Raw genomic sequence first — 15,072 nt, 5'->3', positions numbered from 1 at the left:
CATTCACATTAAAAACTTTTCAAAGAGTTCAACAAGTGAAGGATGCAGGAATGCCCCAATGTGAACAGTTACAGCAGCAGACTTCCTTCTGTTACTCAAGTTAGTTCTGCAGCCAAGCACCATCAGGAAAGGCACAGCTTTGCCAGTATAAGCTGTTTGCATTACGAGTACCTTCATCTTAACATACCAGTATGAAAATAATGGGGTACTTTCCCCAGCAAGGATGCAGAAGACATAAATAGACATAGTGGTCTCTTCTCAAACTCACACATGCCTTTGCCAAGAATAAGCAGAGTGAACTTAATAGGAAGTTAGGTAGTTACAAATCTTGCTTGGAAACTTGGAGATAATTCAAGCCATTAACTGTATATCTCATTTTGCTGAGAAAAACATAAGGAACCAATACAAGGACAATAGTTATTCACACAGAAAAAAAAAAAAGTAAAGGACTAACACACCTGCAAGCAGCAGAAATATCAGAATAAAGTTTTGGCACCTGTACTAAGACAAACACCCATCTACACCCCAATCATTCAGAAGACTGTCAGCAGCGTAAACTTCCTACTTCAACAATAAAAAGAAACGTTTATTTATCTGCAGAAATCTATTCTGCCAAGGAAAAAATCTTACAGAGACAGCAACTACCTTACTATGATCCTCAAATCGGTTCAAACCCTAAAGTCAGGAATGACTCTACTACAAAGGGTTGTCCATTGCAAGGCTGATACTGATTTACAAATACTTTTACCCTTCCACATATCCAACAGTTCATTGCTACAAAGCGTGACCTCTTGCTTGTACACCCTAGTGTACATTATAGAATCTAGAAGAAAAGGATGTAGGATTTCCCTTCTCAACATCACAACACACTCAACCTGGGGCTGGGGGAACACAATGATGGGGCAGACATAGGGAGAGGAGACAGGCAACCATGAAACTGTGTTTCTCACCCGTTTTTTAGTGTGGTCAAGTCACCTCCCCTACTATTTTTAGTTGTAACATCTACAATGGTTACTTCAATTATAAAATGGGTTAAGTTGCCTTCTACACTGAATCTGATATCTAAAAATAGTGATAACATTATACTTTCTCCCTGCCCCCTCTGCCCTCCCCCAATAACTTACGAATCCCTTTAGGACAGACAGTTTATCAGAAAGTATTCCACAGTCACAGAGGGAGTGCTCCTTCTTAAACATCCCTTCTTTCTAGCTTCATCACTGCTCACAGCTGTTCTAATGCCAAGATCTTGTACTGCCTACATCTTGTATTTACCAGAATAAGAGACTGTTGTTTCTCCCTTCAATTAAGTCACTGGGTTCTGTATGTTCATAGAATATCCCACATTTGACAAAAAGATTTTTTTTTTTTTTTACAAGCTTCTTTGCAAGACATGTAAACCTCCAGCCATTACTTCTCAATATCCAAATAGCAAGTAGCCTCATTATACAATAATGCAGATAAATTCTAAGTAGCGAATTTGCAGCAATGAAGTGTTTGACCTACATAGCTTTCTTGTTACCACAACTCAGAACAAACAGATTTCAGTCTTCCAGTAATAATATTCATTTTGGTAGAATCCAGAAAACAAGACCTCTGAAGCAACTGAACCACCAAAAATAAGTTTTGTGAGAAAGGTTCATTATTAACATGGTCAATACAGCATTTCCAAAAGTCAGTCAGCTGAGGAATCTGCAATGGAGATGAATAACAAATCCTCCCTGACAGTTCTTGGCAGGACAAGTTCCTTTATTATGGATCAGTGAGAAAATGAAGACCATCAATGAAAGAATAGGATGTCTTTCGAAGGGAGACCACGCAAAAGCAGCAAGTGCAGAAAATATTTACAAGGCAGCACAAATGCAAGAATTTCAAATGTAAAAGTGACAATTCCCCACTGAATTTAGGAAACAGATTTATCAACACATTAAGAGATTACAGGAAAGTGTCAATACATGAAAGTTTGAATTAACCACACACTGCTCTGAACAGCTCCTATTCAGCTTCTAAATAAATGATTCCTCGGATACAATTTTGAGGGCTGAATAGCATCAGCCATACAGCTTCATGGGGTAGCACTAAAGAAAGTCCTTTCATCATAAATATCCTGAAATGGGTTTAATTTTGAAGCAAACATTTATCACCTAATACTGTATTTTATTATGGTTTCAGCTTCCAGACCATTTTCTACAGAAAATGTGCAACTAGGAAGAAATTTTATGTTAAACAAAAGCAGATGTTTATTTATACTGATTGTGCACTTCTCCCTACTCACTTCCACCTATTGAACCTCACTGTTGCTCAAGAACTGAATCAAGCATTTTGGTATTTTGAAAGCTTCTCAAAAGCTTTACTAAAAAAGTAAGTTCTGAGAAAGCAAACCAGGCCTTTTTAAAGAAAAAAAAATAAAAATGTTTGAAGTGTTCCTCTACAGTAGGACACATACTTGGAGAACGTATAGCTGTATGTCACATTTCAGATGAAAGTATACTTCTCGGTAGACAGTTCTCTGTCAGTACAGCCCACAATTTTCCTAGCAGATCCTTTTTTTATTTGTTTAATGGCAGTTTTGGGTCATATTTGCTCTTTGGCTCTGAAACGATAAAGTTCCACTCTCCTAGAAGTTTAGCCCAGCACGTTTTAGGTATTTGCCAGCTAACCCTTCTCATTAGATACAACATAAAGCAGCTCAGAAAAAAGGCTGGAAAATTCAAATAATCATAACATAGTTAATTTTTTGTTTTAAATAACACCTGGACACACTAAGTATTTTGAAGAGCACACAAATCTAAGAACCGTAGCCTAATCAGTCAGTGAAATAATACAATTGCTTTAGTAAATTCCACATAATCAAAAGGCAAATTGAAATTCAGCTAACAATCCTGAACTACAGATACCTGCAAAAGCAGCAAAGAGTTAGAAGAACTTTCAGGCAGACTGTAAACGTGCTTTCCAGCTTCACTCAACATATCTTTTGGTGACAGACAAAAGAACAAGTTAAAAAAAAAAAACACACAGATTTTTTGTGCTTAAGCAATAAAAATTTCCTAATATTTTAAAGGTTAGCAATTTCAATTAAAAGATTAATTAGAAGTTGCAAGATACACAGACTCCTGATGAAACGAAAGCAGGACTTCAGAATAATGAAAAAGAAATAGGAAAAACGCATGCTAAAAAGGAAGTGTTTTGCAGGTTGTGGAGTAGATAGCAGCTGAGAGAAGCTACTGTTTCAGCAGCAATGAAGTGGCATTCAAGAATAAACAGCACTAAATTCTCTCTTGCCTGCTCCAACTCATGTGTGCAAACTCAGCTCAGTGACATCTTAACATCACAAATGTAAAGTTATCGGTAAGGGAAATAAAACATATTTTCCAGCAAAAGTATCTAATACATAGTCTCTGAAAGTAACCGAGGCCATTCTTTTCCATGTACCTAAAAGCAAGAGACAAAATAAACTGATCTTCCGCTACAGCTAAGAGCAAAAGCAATTTCTTACTGCATGGGTAATCCTGGAGTGAAACCAGTCTTACAGACCAGAGAGGGGCAAGAGGCAAAGGGCAACCCACGGGCAAGTTTGTGTGCACTGACATAATTCTAAGAGTGACCAGCCGGAGTGAAAAATGTCAGTAGGGCTGTGCTTATTAGCTGTAAATTCCCCCACCCCTCAAGGCGTTTACAAAGCTCAGGAATGGAAATGCTCATGTAATGTTCTTTAAAAGGATGGCCTGAACTGCTGATGAAGGAAAGCTCCCGCGGAGACATCGCACCCCAGGACCGACCCCTAGCTCCCTCCTTCTCCAAAGGAAGCACCCTCCAACACGGCATGGCCTTCTCTCACCCGCCCTCCCCCGCACCTTCTAGCGGAGCACCCCTCCACTTCCGCACGCTCCTCCGCCGGCTCCCCGCCCGCAGACCCACATGTCGTTCTCCTCCTTCCCCCGCCGCCGGGGGCCCCACCTCCCCCGCACGCCGCAGCCCGGAGAGGTTTCCCGTTCCGCGGCAGCACCGGCAGCGGGCCAATGGCAGCAGGCCGCGGCCGGGGCTCGGGACAGCGGTGGGCCGGCAGCGGCGGTGCAGGCCGCCCGCCCGGCATTGTTTCTGCCCGCCGCCCCCGCCCGAGGGCCGGGCCGGGCCCCGCCACCACCGCTGCGGCTCCGCCGGGCCTCGCCGGACACTCACCCCGACAGCTCCGGGCCGGCGCGGCGGCGACAGCGGGCGGGGAGCCGCGGGGCGGGCCAGGCCGGGCCGGGCCAAGCCCCTCCCCGCCGGCGGGCGGGGCTCGGGGCGCCGCGGCCGCACCTGGGCGGGAGCCGGCCCGCGCCGGGGCCAGACAAAGGCGGGCAGGGCAGCGCCGGGCTCCCGGCCCCGCCGCGCTGCCCCCACGGCAGCCCCGGGCACATCGTACCCCCGCTACCCTCCCCCGCAGCGCGGCCCCCGCCCGCCCTCCCGCCCTTCCCCCGCGGGGCCGGGCACGCGTTCCCCCGCACCGCCGGTGCGCGGGCGGCAGCGGGCGCTCCCCGGCCCCGTCGGCGGCTGCGGTGTCTGCCCCTGCGGCTGGGCAGGGGCTGCCGGGCCGCAGTAGCCGGTGACCAGCTTTGCCCGCCGGGCCTCCTGTTGTCATGAGTCATACCCCCGAAACACCCGTACCCGTCAGAACGATTATTCTTGTAACAGAGGTAACTGCGGTCATATTCCAGCATGGAGCAGACATTATCCCAGGCCATCATCACCCAGCAATGTCTCACTGAAGAAGGGAGCAGTTCAGAAACCCAACAGAACAAGGCCTGCTGTGAAGATCGAGAAACACAGCACCTTCCAAAGGGAGGTATGAATGAATAGCCTGGCACCATACCATCATGGCATTTCACATTCTGCCGTGAGATGTGTAATGACAGTGCTCTGGTGGAGCCGATTCATCAGCAATCTCTCTAGCCCACTGCCTGACATTTTGAGATGCCTTTTCTACAGCAACAATAGCAATTGAAGAAGCTGGTACGGTGGAAACTGGGTGTCAATAGCCTCCTCCTGAGTACCAAGCCCTATGATGCAAGGCTCTGTTTCTTCAGACATCTTTCTAAGCAGCTGAAGAAAGAAGCCTCTCCTAGGTGCTGCAGCACCTGCTGACACTCCCCACTGAATAATTGTCTAAGCTACTTTTTCTACCATCTCAGCCTCCCCCCTGGAACAGGGAGACACAAACGTGCACAACAGTTTCTGCTTTTCGTGTTTGACATTCGCAGCAACTGAGCTGTCATAAAGACAACCCCAAACAACACACAACCGCGCAGGCCAAGAGACTCTTTATTCAAACATGCCACAGCAACACTGCCCAGTGCAAGGCAATATTTAATTTAAACACAAGGGTACAAGGCTTTAGAACTCCACCCCTATTAGATGAACCACTGGAACAGCCTACAACAAAGCATCAGCAACACCATATTAGTCTTAGACTATGTTGTCTTAAAAGCAACCATTCTGTTACAGATGCAAATGGCTTTAATGCCATCCTACTCTGGCAGAAACTTCACAAACCATTTACATTAAATAGTTTGCAAACAAATTAGCAATACAAGTTTATACATTTATTTTAAAAAACAGAAAAAGACATCTGCTGGTACCACGGAACAGAGGAGAGATGGGGGGGCACGGAACCAGATGATCCCTGACCGTGATTTTGAAAAACCTAAATGGAAGGTTCACAAGTATTTGCATCTCTCAAGGGTCCTTCAAGTCATACATCCTACACAACAAAATCTTCCAAATTAGAGACTTAAGATTGAGAGACAGTTCTCTGTTCCACAAAACATTCAGAGCAGTTTCTAACTGTATGTACTATTCATAAATGATCTATAAAAAGGGGTGAACAAAGGTGTTACAGTTTGCGGATGACACAGTTAATCAGGGTAGCAAGAAGAAAAGAAAAAAGGATCGACTGAAAGAGCTTACAACACGTCAAGTGAATTTCAGCCACAAATTTATCATTTAACACACCCACTGATGCACAAGAAACAACTTTTAACATTAGACTGGAAGTCAGGTTTTCTGAGCTGATTACTAAATGGGAACAAGGCCTTACAGGTTTAACAGACATCGGTGTGAGAGCATCGCCTCGGCCGTGGCAGACCAGGTTTGCAGAAGCACAGGCCCAGGTTACATAACTGGCCCCTATCAGGGACAGGACATGAGCCCACATAGAAGGGAATTCCCACCAAATACAAGCCATATGCATACCAGAATCAGGAATTGTTGTTCCGTTACCACACATTCACTTTTTTATATTAGAATATCAAATGAGAAGTCTCGCATCAGTACAGATTTAAAGCAGTCTGACTGCTCTAATTTCACATGCTTCCAAAATCCAAGCTTCATTTATTTCTGTGCAGGTGTCACATAAATATTTTCTTCCAAATTAGATCTCCTAGTTAATGTTCCCAACTTTGTATTCTTGAGAATTACCTTCAATACATCTACAGCAATTTGTTTAGAACCAGTTTGTTGTACTTAGAGACCATTTTTGTTGATTCTGCTTTGATATATCACTCTCTCAATTTTGCTTAAGTAGTTTAATCCTATTGCAACTCTTGAAGTGGGGGGGAAAGAAAAAAAAGAAAAAAAAACAACCCACAAACGTTCATCTCTCAGTTTTAAATGGAGGAAAGCTACCAAACCAGCAAAGTTTAAAGAAAAGTCAAGCCTGAGGCAAGAAAGTCAAGCTAAGTCCCAATTTCTGCACAATCAACTGATCTGATATTGGACACCAAAGAGCCAAAATTTTAAGGGCAACTTGCACCCAATCATTCTTCTTTCTGACTTGATCTTATCTTAGTGTTTTAATAATAGATATTTTATGAGTAGCTTTTTAGAATACTTCAATATTTGAGACTCAGCATTTGGAAATATGCATCTTTACAGTTTCAAACTAATAGATGTGTTCATTGAAAGTCTATAGCAATGCTTTCTCCAATACACGAGTAATAAATAAGGCAGGTCTTCCACAGTTGGTAGCCCAACATCCTGACAACTACTCATCCCTTTATAATTTGCAGACAACTCTAACAGCACTGCAGTTCAGCAGTAGTACTGGAAGATGTAACACTAAACACAAAATAATAAATCACCAAAAAAGAAAAACTGCAGCATAATTAGATAGCTGATATACACTGAACACAAATCAGTTCGAAAATTGCAGCAGATAAGTTCGTGGATTTTTTTTTTTTTAATTTATCTTATTTTTAGAACAGAGTCCAGGTCAGCTTAAACTGTACAGAAGTTTCATTCCTACACAACACTTTGGGTCTCTCCCTGATAGCAGTCCAAATTCAGAAGAACTCCCTACACACCAACATGAAAGCTACTATCTTAAGAAGAATCACAAAGCCCTGACTCAGAAAGAGACTCAAATTAAATAGAAAAGGGTAGGGGAACAGGACTATGAGAGCCACATTCTTGTCCTGACCCTCTTCACATAAGCTAGACAAGATTCAACAGGAAGCACCTCCTGGTGAGGGACCCCGGAGATCCAGGGCTAATACCTGCCCCCAACAACAGGGCTGTAGAGATGGAGATGAGCTCATGCTTTTCACTTTAAGATTAGAATCACCTAAGGGAATATTTTCCTCGGATCATTTTAGAGGGGAAACCAATCCTGCACGCAGCCTCCTGAAACGCACGCTCGGGGGATAGAAGACGCCAGCTCCGTATTTCCGACGAGGGGCACTAGGAAGGGGCCCCTCACCGGCCTCGGACCCACCCTGCCGGCCGCCTCCCAGACAAGGCCCCAGCAGCTCCCAACCGCGCCTGGGCCCACAGCGATGATACGAAGGAGGCGACCGCACCGGAGCAGTCCAAGCAGTGGCTCCCTACAGGCCCCGGCACCTCCAGCTCCGCGGGCGGCCTAGGCGAGCGGCGACCCTGAAGCCTCTACAGCGCAGCGTGGTACAGGCCGCGGCCTCCCACCGTTAGCGGTCGCGGCCCCAGCCCGCAGCCACAGGAGCGGCTCTAAGCGAAGCCCGTGGGCCGGGGTCGTTCCCGCAGAGGGATGCCAGTGCCGCGCAGGACCGTGCCTCCGCCCAGTCCCCAGGTGAGGCAGTGGAGACTGAGGCCCAGCGGCGAGGGGAGGCCTACCCCACCCTCCTGCGGGCCCAGGAAACAGCGGCGGAACAGAAGAAGGGGCCAGACCGCCACCGAGGAAGGGACGACGACGGCGACACTCACCTGGGCCCCGGCGGGTCGGGCGCGGCTAGTGTCCGGCCGCTCCTCGGCGGGGTTTGAAATCCCTAACACCGCCCGCACCTCCCAGTGTCCTCACTGCCCATTGGTCGGCGTCGGCCCCACCCCGGCCCGCACCCACTCGCTTTATTGGTCCGTTTGAATCCGGCAGCGATGATGCGTGCTCCGCGCTCTCCTTAAGCGGCCGCCGCCGCCGGGGCCCGGCCGGGCCTCGGAGGGAGCGCACCGCGATGGGGGCGGCCTCTGGTGGCGCCGTCCCGGCCCCTGCGGCCTGGGTACCCCGGTCGGTAACCAGCGAGGCGTGCCGGGGAAGGAGGCCGCTGCGCCCGCCCCACCCCCCCCGCGGTGCTGTGGGAGACTCAGACGCTGCGGCAGCCGCCCTGACCCCAGTGAGGGCGTGGGGCGGCTGCGGGGCCCGCAGTGCTCGGCGCCGGTGGCGTCCTGAGGCAGCCGCGGCGGGCTGCTGAACTCATCGCCTTTCGCAATGGGCTAAAGCAGCGCTGAGCTGGCTGAATTCCGCTGTCGGAAATGTCCTGTGACAGTGGAATGGGCTTTCTCTTCTTTAACATCTTTAATGTGATTAGTGAGTTTGCAAGCAGTAACTGTTTCCCCTCCTTTGTTTCTTCACCTCAGCTGAAGCAAGTGAAGGAAAAATTCTTAAGGGTAATCAGAGGACAAGGGCCAGGAGACTGTCACCAACACAACTGCAATTAATCTTACAATGCCATCTCTCCCCACCCCACTGTGTAAGCATCAACGATTTTTAAGACGAGGAGGTGTTTATATTGTTGCATAATCTCAGTGAAATCAGTTCTGCACTGTGCTTTAACTGAAACGAGCAGGAATAAAGCTAAAATGTTTTAAATGCTTTTGGTACTCCTTTCATCAGAAAGGGACAGAAGGGGGCATAAGATTAGCACCAGCAGTGCAGTGTTGGTTATTACTGAATGTTTCATTCATTATTCAGCCTTTTTTTTTTCAGCCTCTCGGTTATAAAAAATTGCAACAGAATCTTGAACAAAACTCCTTACAGATAGAAAATCGGCTCTTGTTCAGAGCTTTATTTTTCAACGGGCAGAGGCTTGAGACCACTACAGTCCTAATACTTTCCAACAGGAGGAACATCCTCTTTCTGCTGTTGCCATGTTAAAATAGTAACAAAAAGGAAAAAAAAAGCAAGGTGGGGGTAGGGTGAGAGGCATTATATGTGCGCAGGAATTTGCAAAAGTGCATGAGTGTGGATGTTTGGCTTGTGATGCAAGGCTATAGTGGCAGAAGCGTGTGTTACCATTGGATTATCAAAAGAACCCAGATCCATTCCTACCTTCTTGCTCCTCTCAAATTAAGCAAAGTTGAGGTTCTGTGTAAACAGGTCTGGGAGTTCCCCTTTCAAAGAAGTGTCCAAATAACATGCATGATTCACAACCAAAAGGCAGGCAGAGTGGTTAAGAAAAGCTAAATTTATATTAAATTATCATCAACCCCTAAAATACTGAACACAGTGGTTAAATAACTCCAGAAAGTCCAATGTCTCCAGTGAGTAACGTTAAAACCATTACACAGGAACACACGGAAATCACTGACGTTAGCTCGGGACAGACAGGAGAGAGGTTTGCTTTTTTACATAGTAAATCAGTGCTCAAGAGATCATCCTCCAGTGGCCTTTCTACATTCTTAACATCCTAAGTGCAACGAGTGCCTTCTCTTCCTCAGAACGGGGAACCATGACGCACCCCCCGGGCAGCATCTCACTGGGGCTGTTTGTAGGAAAAAGAAACTAATTTCTGCCCACCTCACTGGTACAGGAGAGGCTGTGGGACATTTTGTTGCTCCTTTTCACCATAATCATTTGAGGAAGGGAGTAGAGAGCAGTTATGACTGGTTGTTAGGCTGGAGTGTGCAGGGTCCCTCCTAAGAAGCAGAGTGTGTTTGTCAAGGTGCAGATCACAAGCACCAGGAGTTGTTGAAAAGACTGACTAGGTTTTCCTTTCCATCCTGCACTTGCGACTCAGTGATTATTTTGACATGCTGACTGAACCTCAAGTGACAGGTCTGGGCAGATGTTTCCCTTCACCCCTGTCCAACCTCAGGATTTTGGTGCACAGAAGCTATTGCAGCAATGTACCCCCAAACCCAAAGAAACCCTGCTCTCCTAGGAGTCCCCATCCACCCACACGCTCCCAGCTCTGATACCCCTACCCCTACACATGGTTTCTGTTCAAATTGATTCTTTTGCCTACATTTGAGCCTTCTGATGTTGTCCCTCCATGAGTCAGCTTAGACAGGCAAGGTCCACATCAGTGATACGCACTCCTTTCTCAGTTCCCAGTCGAGTCCACCCCTCAATCCAAAAATGCCTCTGCCCAACAAAAACAATGCTTCCCAGGCTGGAGTCAGTCAAATAAATAATTAAATAAAAATCTAATTAAAAAAAAAAATCCCTCCGGGAGTAGGAAAAAGAGTCCCACATTAACACAGGGAAATTTCCAAGCCTTAGTTCCAGTCGATTTTCCACAGCAATATACACCAGTCAGCCCAATGGTGCAGTTGTGGACAGAGTTTCAAGCCATCTAGCCAGGCCAAATCTGCAACCTTCCGCTTTCTGCAAAGCCATATCTACTGTAAAAAATACAGTCAACCTGCTGGCAACTGTCATGTTTTTCAGGGGTAGCAGAACTGTTAGTATATGAACAAGGTTAGAGCGGAGTAGGATATATTTTCCTTTTTTTCTTTTTTTTTTTTTTTTTTTTACCAGCTGGAAAAACATCACATGGGATATGCACCCTCCCCACACCTCTAAGCCATACCCCTAGTGTATGCTTTGCTCTTTTTACTCCATGGGTGGCAATGTACTTGACATCTTCTCAGGAGATAAAAAGGTTACAGAGTTTGCCGTGAGAAATTCTTCACTGGAAAGTCCTGCTTCCAAGTATCTGGCTTAACACTTATTATTTTACCATGATAGTATCCATACAACTTGAGGGGTTAATATAAATCTCATTTTTGAAGAAGCATCAAGAGATATTTTCTCTATCTTTTTTCCCTCTGAACAAATAGATGACAAAAGAAGTCAAGTAAATATGAAAAGGTGGCAACAGCCTGTGGGAGCATGCAAGCCTCAGCTCCAGACGCTGCTGGGGTGTAACAGCAAGGGTAGGATTACACCCGCTAGAGGGTGTAATCTCTAGCCTCCAAGGAGGCCAGAGAACAACTGAAGCTCATGCAGCTGATGGGGAAAATTACTTTGCAAGGAGAGCTATTTAGTGGTAACAGAAGAGCTTAAAGTGCAATTCTATCTGATAAACAACTTTTTAAAATGGCCCTTACAGCTCCCCGATTATTGTCTTCTATTCTAGGTCAAATGCGCTCAGCCTAGTAATAAAGCAGTTCCTAACCGTCAGCACTGAGCACTCCCTGGGGAAAGACTCGACCTAGGAATTCTCTCTTTTCCCTCATTACAGTAATCAAAGGTCCTAAAGGCCAAGAGAATTGGGACCTTGCAGAATTGGGACTGGTGGGGACTCCGCAAGTTTTCTTTTTCCTTTTTTATATATCAGTTATGCAAAGACAAGAGTAGAATTTAGGTCTTGCTGAGATCCATTTCCTCCCATTAGCTCTGTAGAGCTAACAACAATACCAATCTCTTCTCAAGTACAGCACTCTGACCCCACAGGGAGCAGTTCTGAAAGGGCCATTTGCTGACTCTTGTTTTTCCAGAGTAGAAACATCTTTTAACAGGAAAGGGGAGAAACAGGAGCAGTGTCTACTGCCAGCAACAGACACAGTGCTCCAATCTGAGAATTCCTTAAAGTTTTCACCAGCAGATGGGAAAGTGTGCTGTCATGGCAACTGTGGTTACCCTCTTTTATGCCCTTAAAAGGTGACCTGATGCTGTGCCAGTGTCCCCTTGAGCCCCAAATCATACCCCATCTATTCCAAGACCTCTCTCGAGTCAGAGACCCCTCAACACAAAGCCTCAAAGAGTGCTGCTAGTGCTGGAATGACATGGGGAACTTCTGTGAGCAGGAGCTAGCAATGAGGCAGCTCTGCTCTCTTCATGGGCATTGACCGTGAGCTTGGATGGCACAGGACTTGCAGGTTGCCAGAGGACACAGAATCTGAACCAGAATCAGGCCAGAGGAGTCACTGCAAAAGTTAACATGGCAGCTTCCAGGAAAAGGGAACATATAAATAAACCACAGACAGTGAAAATGAGCCAAAAGGCATCTCTGGGTTCCAACCCACCCATCCTCCCTCTCCAACCACAACAGTACAGCTGCCCAAGCTCCTCGCTGAAAGGCAGTCACAGTCTCTGGGCCACTCGTAAGAGAGGCTGGTCTCTGTGCCCTTCCTTGCCTAGCAGGCAGAGTCCCATCTTTTTTTGTGCAGAGCAGAGGCTAGGGAGGGTACGAGCATTTCCAAAGTCGCGTGTACTTTAGACCTCGCTCTCCGTGGAGGGCTTGCGTTGGTGTTTCCAGCCTGTGTCTGGGAGTGAGCCACGCCGTTCAGGTGTGGCTGCTGCTGTGTTAACACTGCTGCATTCAGACTGTTCTTCTTGTAGCAGCTGTTCAGTTTCGGTGTCATCCAGTGAACCAGAACTAGCCTGGATAGAGACCGTGTCTGTCTTCATGCAGACATGGTCACGGAGGATCCCTCCTCGGGAGCTCCGAATCTGCTTAAGGTCATCCCACTCGGAATCATCACTGGATAAAAGGCATATCCCCTCCACAATCTTGATCTTCTCCTTGGTGTAGCTGTGGTCAGGGCCAGTCTAGGGAACAGACAGATGAATGAAAAAAAAAAACCAATACGTCTATGGAAAAATATGGCAAACACCAAAGCAGAGCTGGAATGTAGACAGTGAAGCAGACAAAAGGCTGGACCTCCATGTAAATAGCCACTGGCTTTGACTGTCACAATAGCAGAACCCATTCTAAGTTTCCCTTCAGTTCTTCACCATCCCCAGATGAATTCTCCCTGCAAGAGCTCTCACTCCAAACTCCAAGAGCCTTCAAATCATTGAAGGCAAATGAGGATGAGCTGGCTCTTCTAATTCAACTATATATATTCTCTGACAGCAGGGAGTAAGAACAACACTGAGCCTAAAAAGGAAGAAAAAAAACAACAAAATGGGAAGCAGGAAGAGCCAGAAGACTTCACTGTAAAAGTAGGCAGGGAATCGATTCTGCAATATCTTTATATCCGAGTCAAATCTAGAAAGATTTGCCTCTCAGGAAAGCACAGCTGGAATACCACTGTTGAGTCCCAGTCTCACAGTGATACAGGGGAAGGAGATTATAGGGAAACAACGTAAACGATCAGAGGCTAAAGGGACCACACTGAGATTAAAGTAGTGAAATCTGTCTAACTTGGCTCACTGACAAACAAGAAGCATTAGAACATCTGATTTATCACTGAGGAGAAAGTGGAGGGGGTGGGGGAAATATACATCTGGGTATATCTAGGAGCAGCAGAATTAAGAGAAAAGTTGAAAATATTTAGATATCCAGATAAATAATCCTAGCTTATCCTTAGCAGAGAAGGCTAAAATGACTGGAAAACTTGGGAAATCTATTGGATAGTACCTTTGAAAAGCAAAGCCAGGGAAAAACTCTCCTCTGCATAGGTCTTACTGTGATCCCTGCTAGAGGAACTATGAGATCTAACAGATTACCATAAATAGTTCTACAGAAATTATGTTTTTCAAATCTCACATACCAAGTAAGAGTAACCAAAGCCAAGACCAAAGGATCTGCCATAGAAAATTAGCTATACTTTCTTGACAGACAGTAGAGCTGGTTTAAGGACATAAAAGCAGGGATAAAAAAAAAACACAAGAAAGAGCAATTAGTATGGGACAGCGCTTGAGCCACACAACAGAGCTTGAGTGAGGGAGGCAGGATCAAACACATAGAGTAGTGATACCTGACGTGAGGATGTAGACGGAAATCAGAAGAGGGAAGATGAGAAGCTATCTGAGTGATAAGAAAGCTTCTGAGGAGAAAACAGAGGAGAAACTAAGTGCTGCAAGATATCCTATTAAACCTTCTTCCCATCCTGTGGCACACAGGGCAGACCTCTGCAGGGCCTTTAAAGTGCTCCATTTAATAAAGGCTTCAGTTCTCTCCCTATCCCACCCTTTCCAGGCAGTACACAGCCAGGAGCCACGGTCTCGTTACCAAACTCCTTCTGGCTGCCTGGTTCCCCTGGTGACCGTCTAAAGCAATCTTGGTGCAACAGTGACTAACTGCGACTGTCCAGGGAAGACAGTCCCTTTGACTCCTGTACTTTGAGGGTCAGCACCCAAAGCAAATGAAATACAAAGACACTATGGGAGTGGGGAAGAAGCAGAGAGATAAAGACAGGTCTAATTCACTACAGCTCACTGGGGAAGAAGTGCTGCTAGTTGATCTCCATAGGAGTCTGAGCCATTCACTGAAGCTGTCCTCCTATGTCCTAGAACTAAATGCTGACAAATTGCAACATTTTCACATACTAAGGCCTGTAATAGTCAACAGCAGCTTGAGCTGGGCTCCCATATCCTTAGCGGCAGCTCTTACCTCTTTTTTATAGCACAACTGGTTGTACATGGTTGGTTTGGGAATCGCTTCAATCTTCACCTCCTGTGTAGATGTCCGATACGAAGGATTACTGTAGGTTAGGTTCCCCAAGCCAGGGTCCGTGAACTTGGACTTATTATGCCTAGAGGGAGAGAGCTGTCAGAAAAGACACAGGGCCCTACTGCCAGGACCCAAAGTTCCTGAGTGGTCAGCAAGTGGAAAGCTCCAGCAATCTTCACTGTCCCTCAAAGAGAGAGAAAGCTGGCTTCACCTGGCTCTTCAGCTA

General features: G+C 46.2%; 2 protein-coding genes across 2 annotated transcripts in view; both read right to left on the bottom strand.

The window, feature by feature from the left end:
* CKAP5 (cytoskeleton associated protein 5) overlaps window positions 1-8,253 on the bottom strand; it is a 55,714-nt gene extending 47,461 nt beyond the window's left edge. The window contains exon 1 of the mRNA XM_082485702.1: window positions 8,212-8,253. The gene's annotated coding sequence lies outside the window, so the exon portion shown is untranslated. The remainder of the gene's footprint in view (window positions 1-8,211) is intronic.
* A 4,299-nt stretch (window positions 8,254-12,552) lies between these two features.
* Window positions 12,553-15,072, bottom strand: part of LRP4 (LDL receptor related protein 4) — a gene marked incomplete at its 5' end in the record, with an annotated part of 81,255 nt that continues 78,735 nt past the window's right edge. The window contains 2 exons of the mRNA XM_082484830.1: window positions 12,553-12,997; window positions 14,787-14,928. Coding sequence (XP_082340956.1) covers window positions 12,662-12,997; window positions 14,787-14,928 — 478 coding nt within the window. The 3' untranslated portion in view covers window positions 12,553-12,661. The remainder of the gene's footprint in view (window positions 12,998-14,786; window positions 14,929-15,072) is intronic.

This window comes from Vanellus vanellus (assembly GCF_965231255.1).
Source record: "Vanellus vanellus genome assembly, chromosome: 6".
Taxonomy (NCBI): domain Eukaryota; kingdom Metazoa; phylum Chordata; class Aves; order Charadriiformes; family Charadriidae; genus Vanellus; species Vanellus vanellus.
Note: the sequence above shows the minus strand (reverse complement) of the source record. Positions and strands in the feature narration are given on the sequence as shown.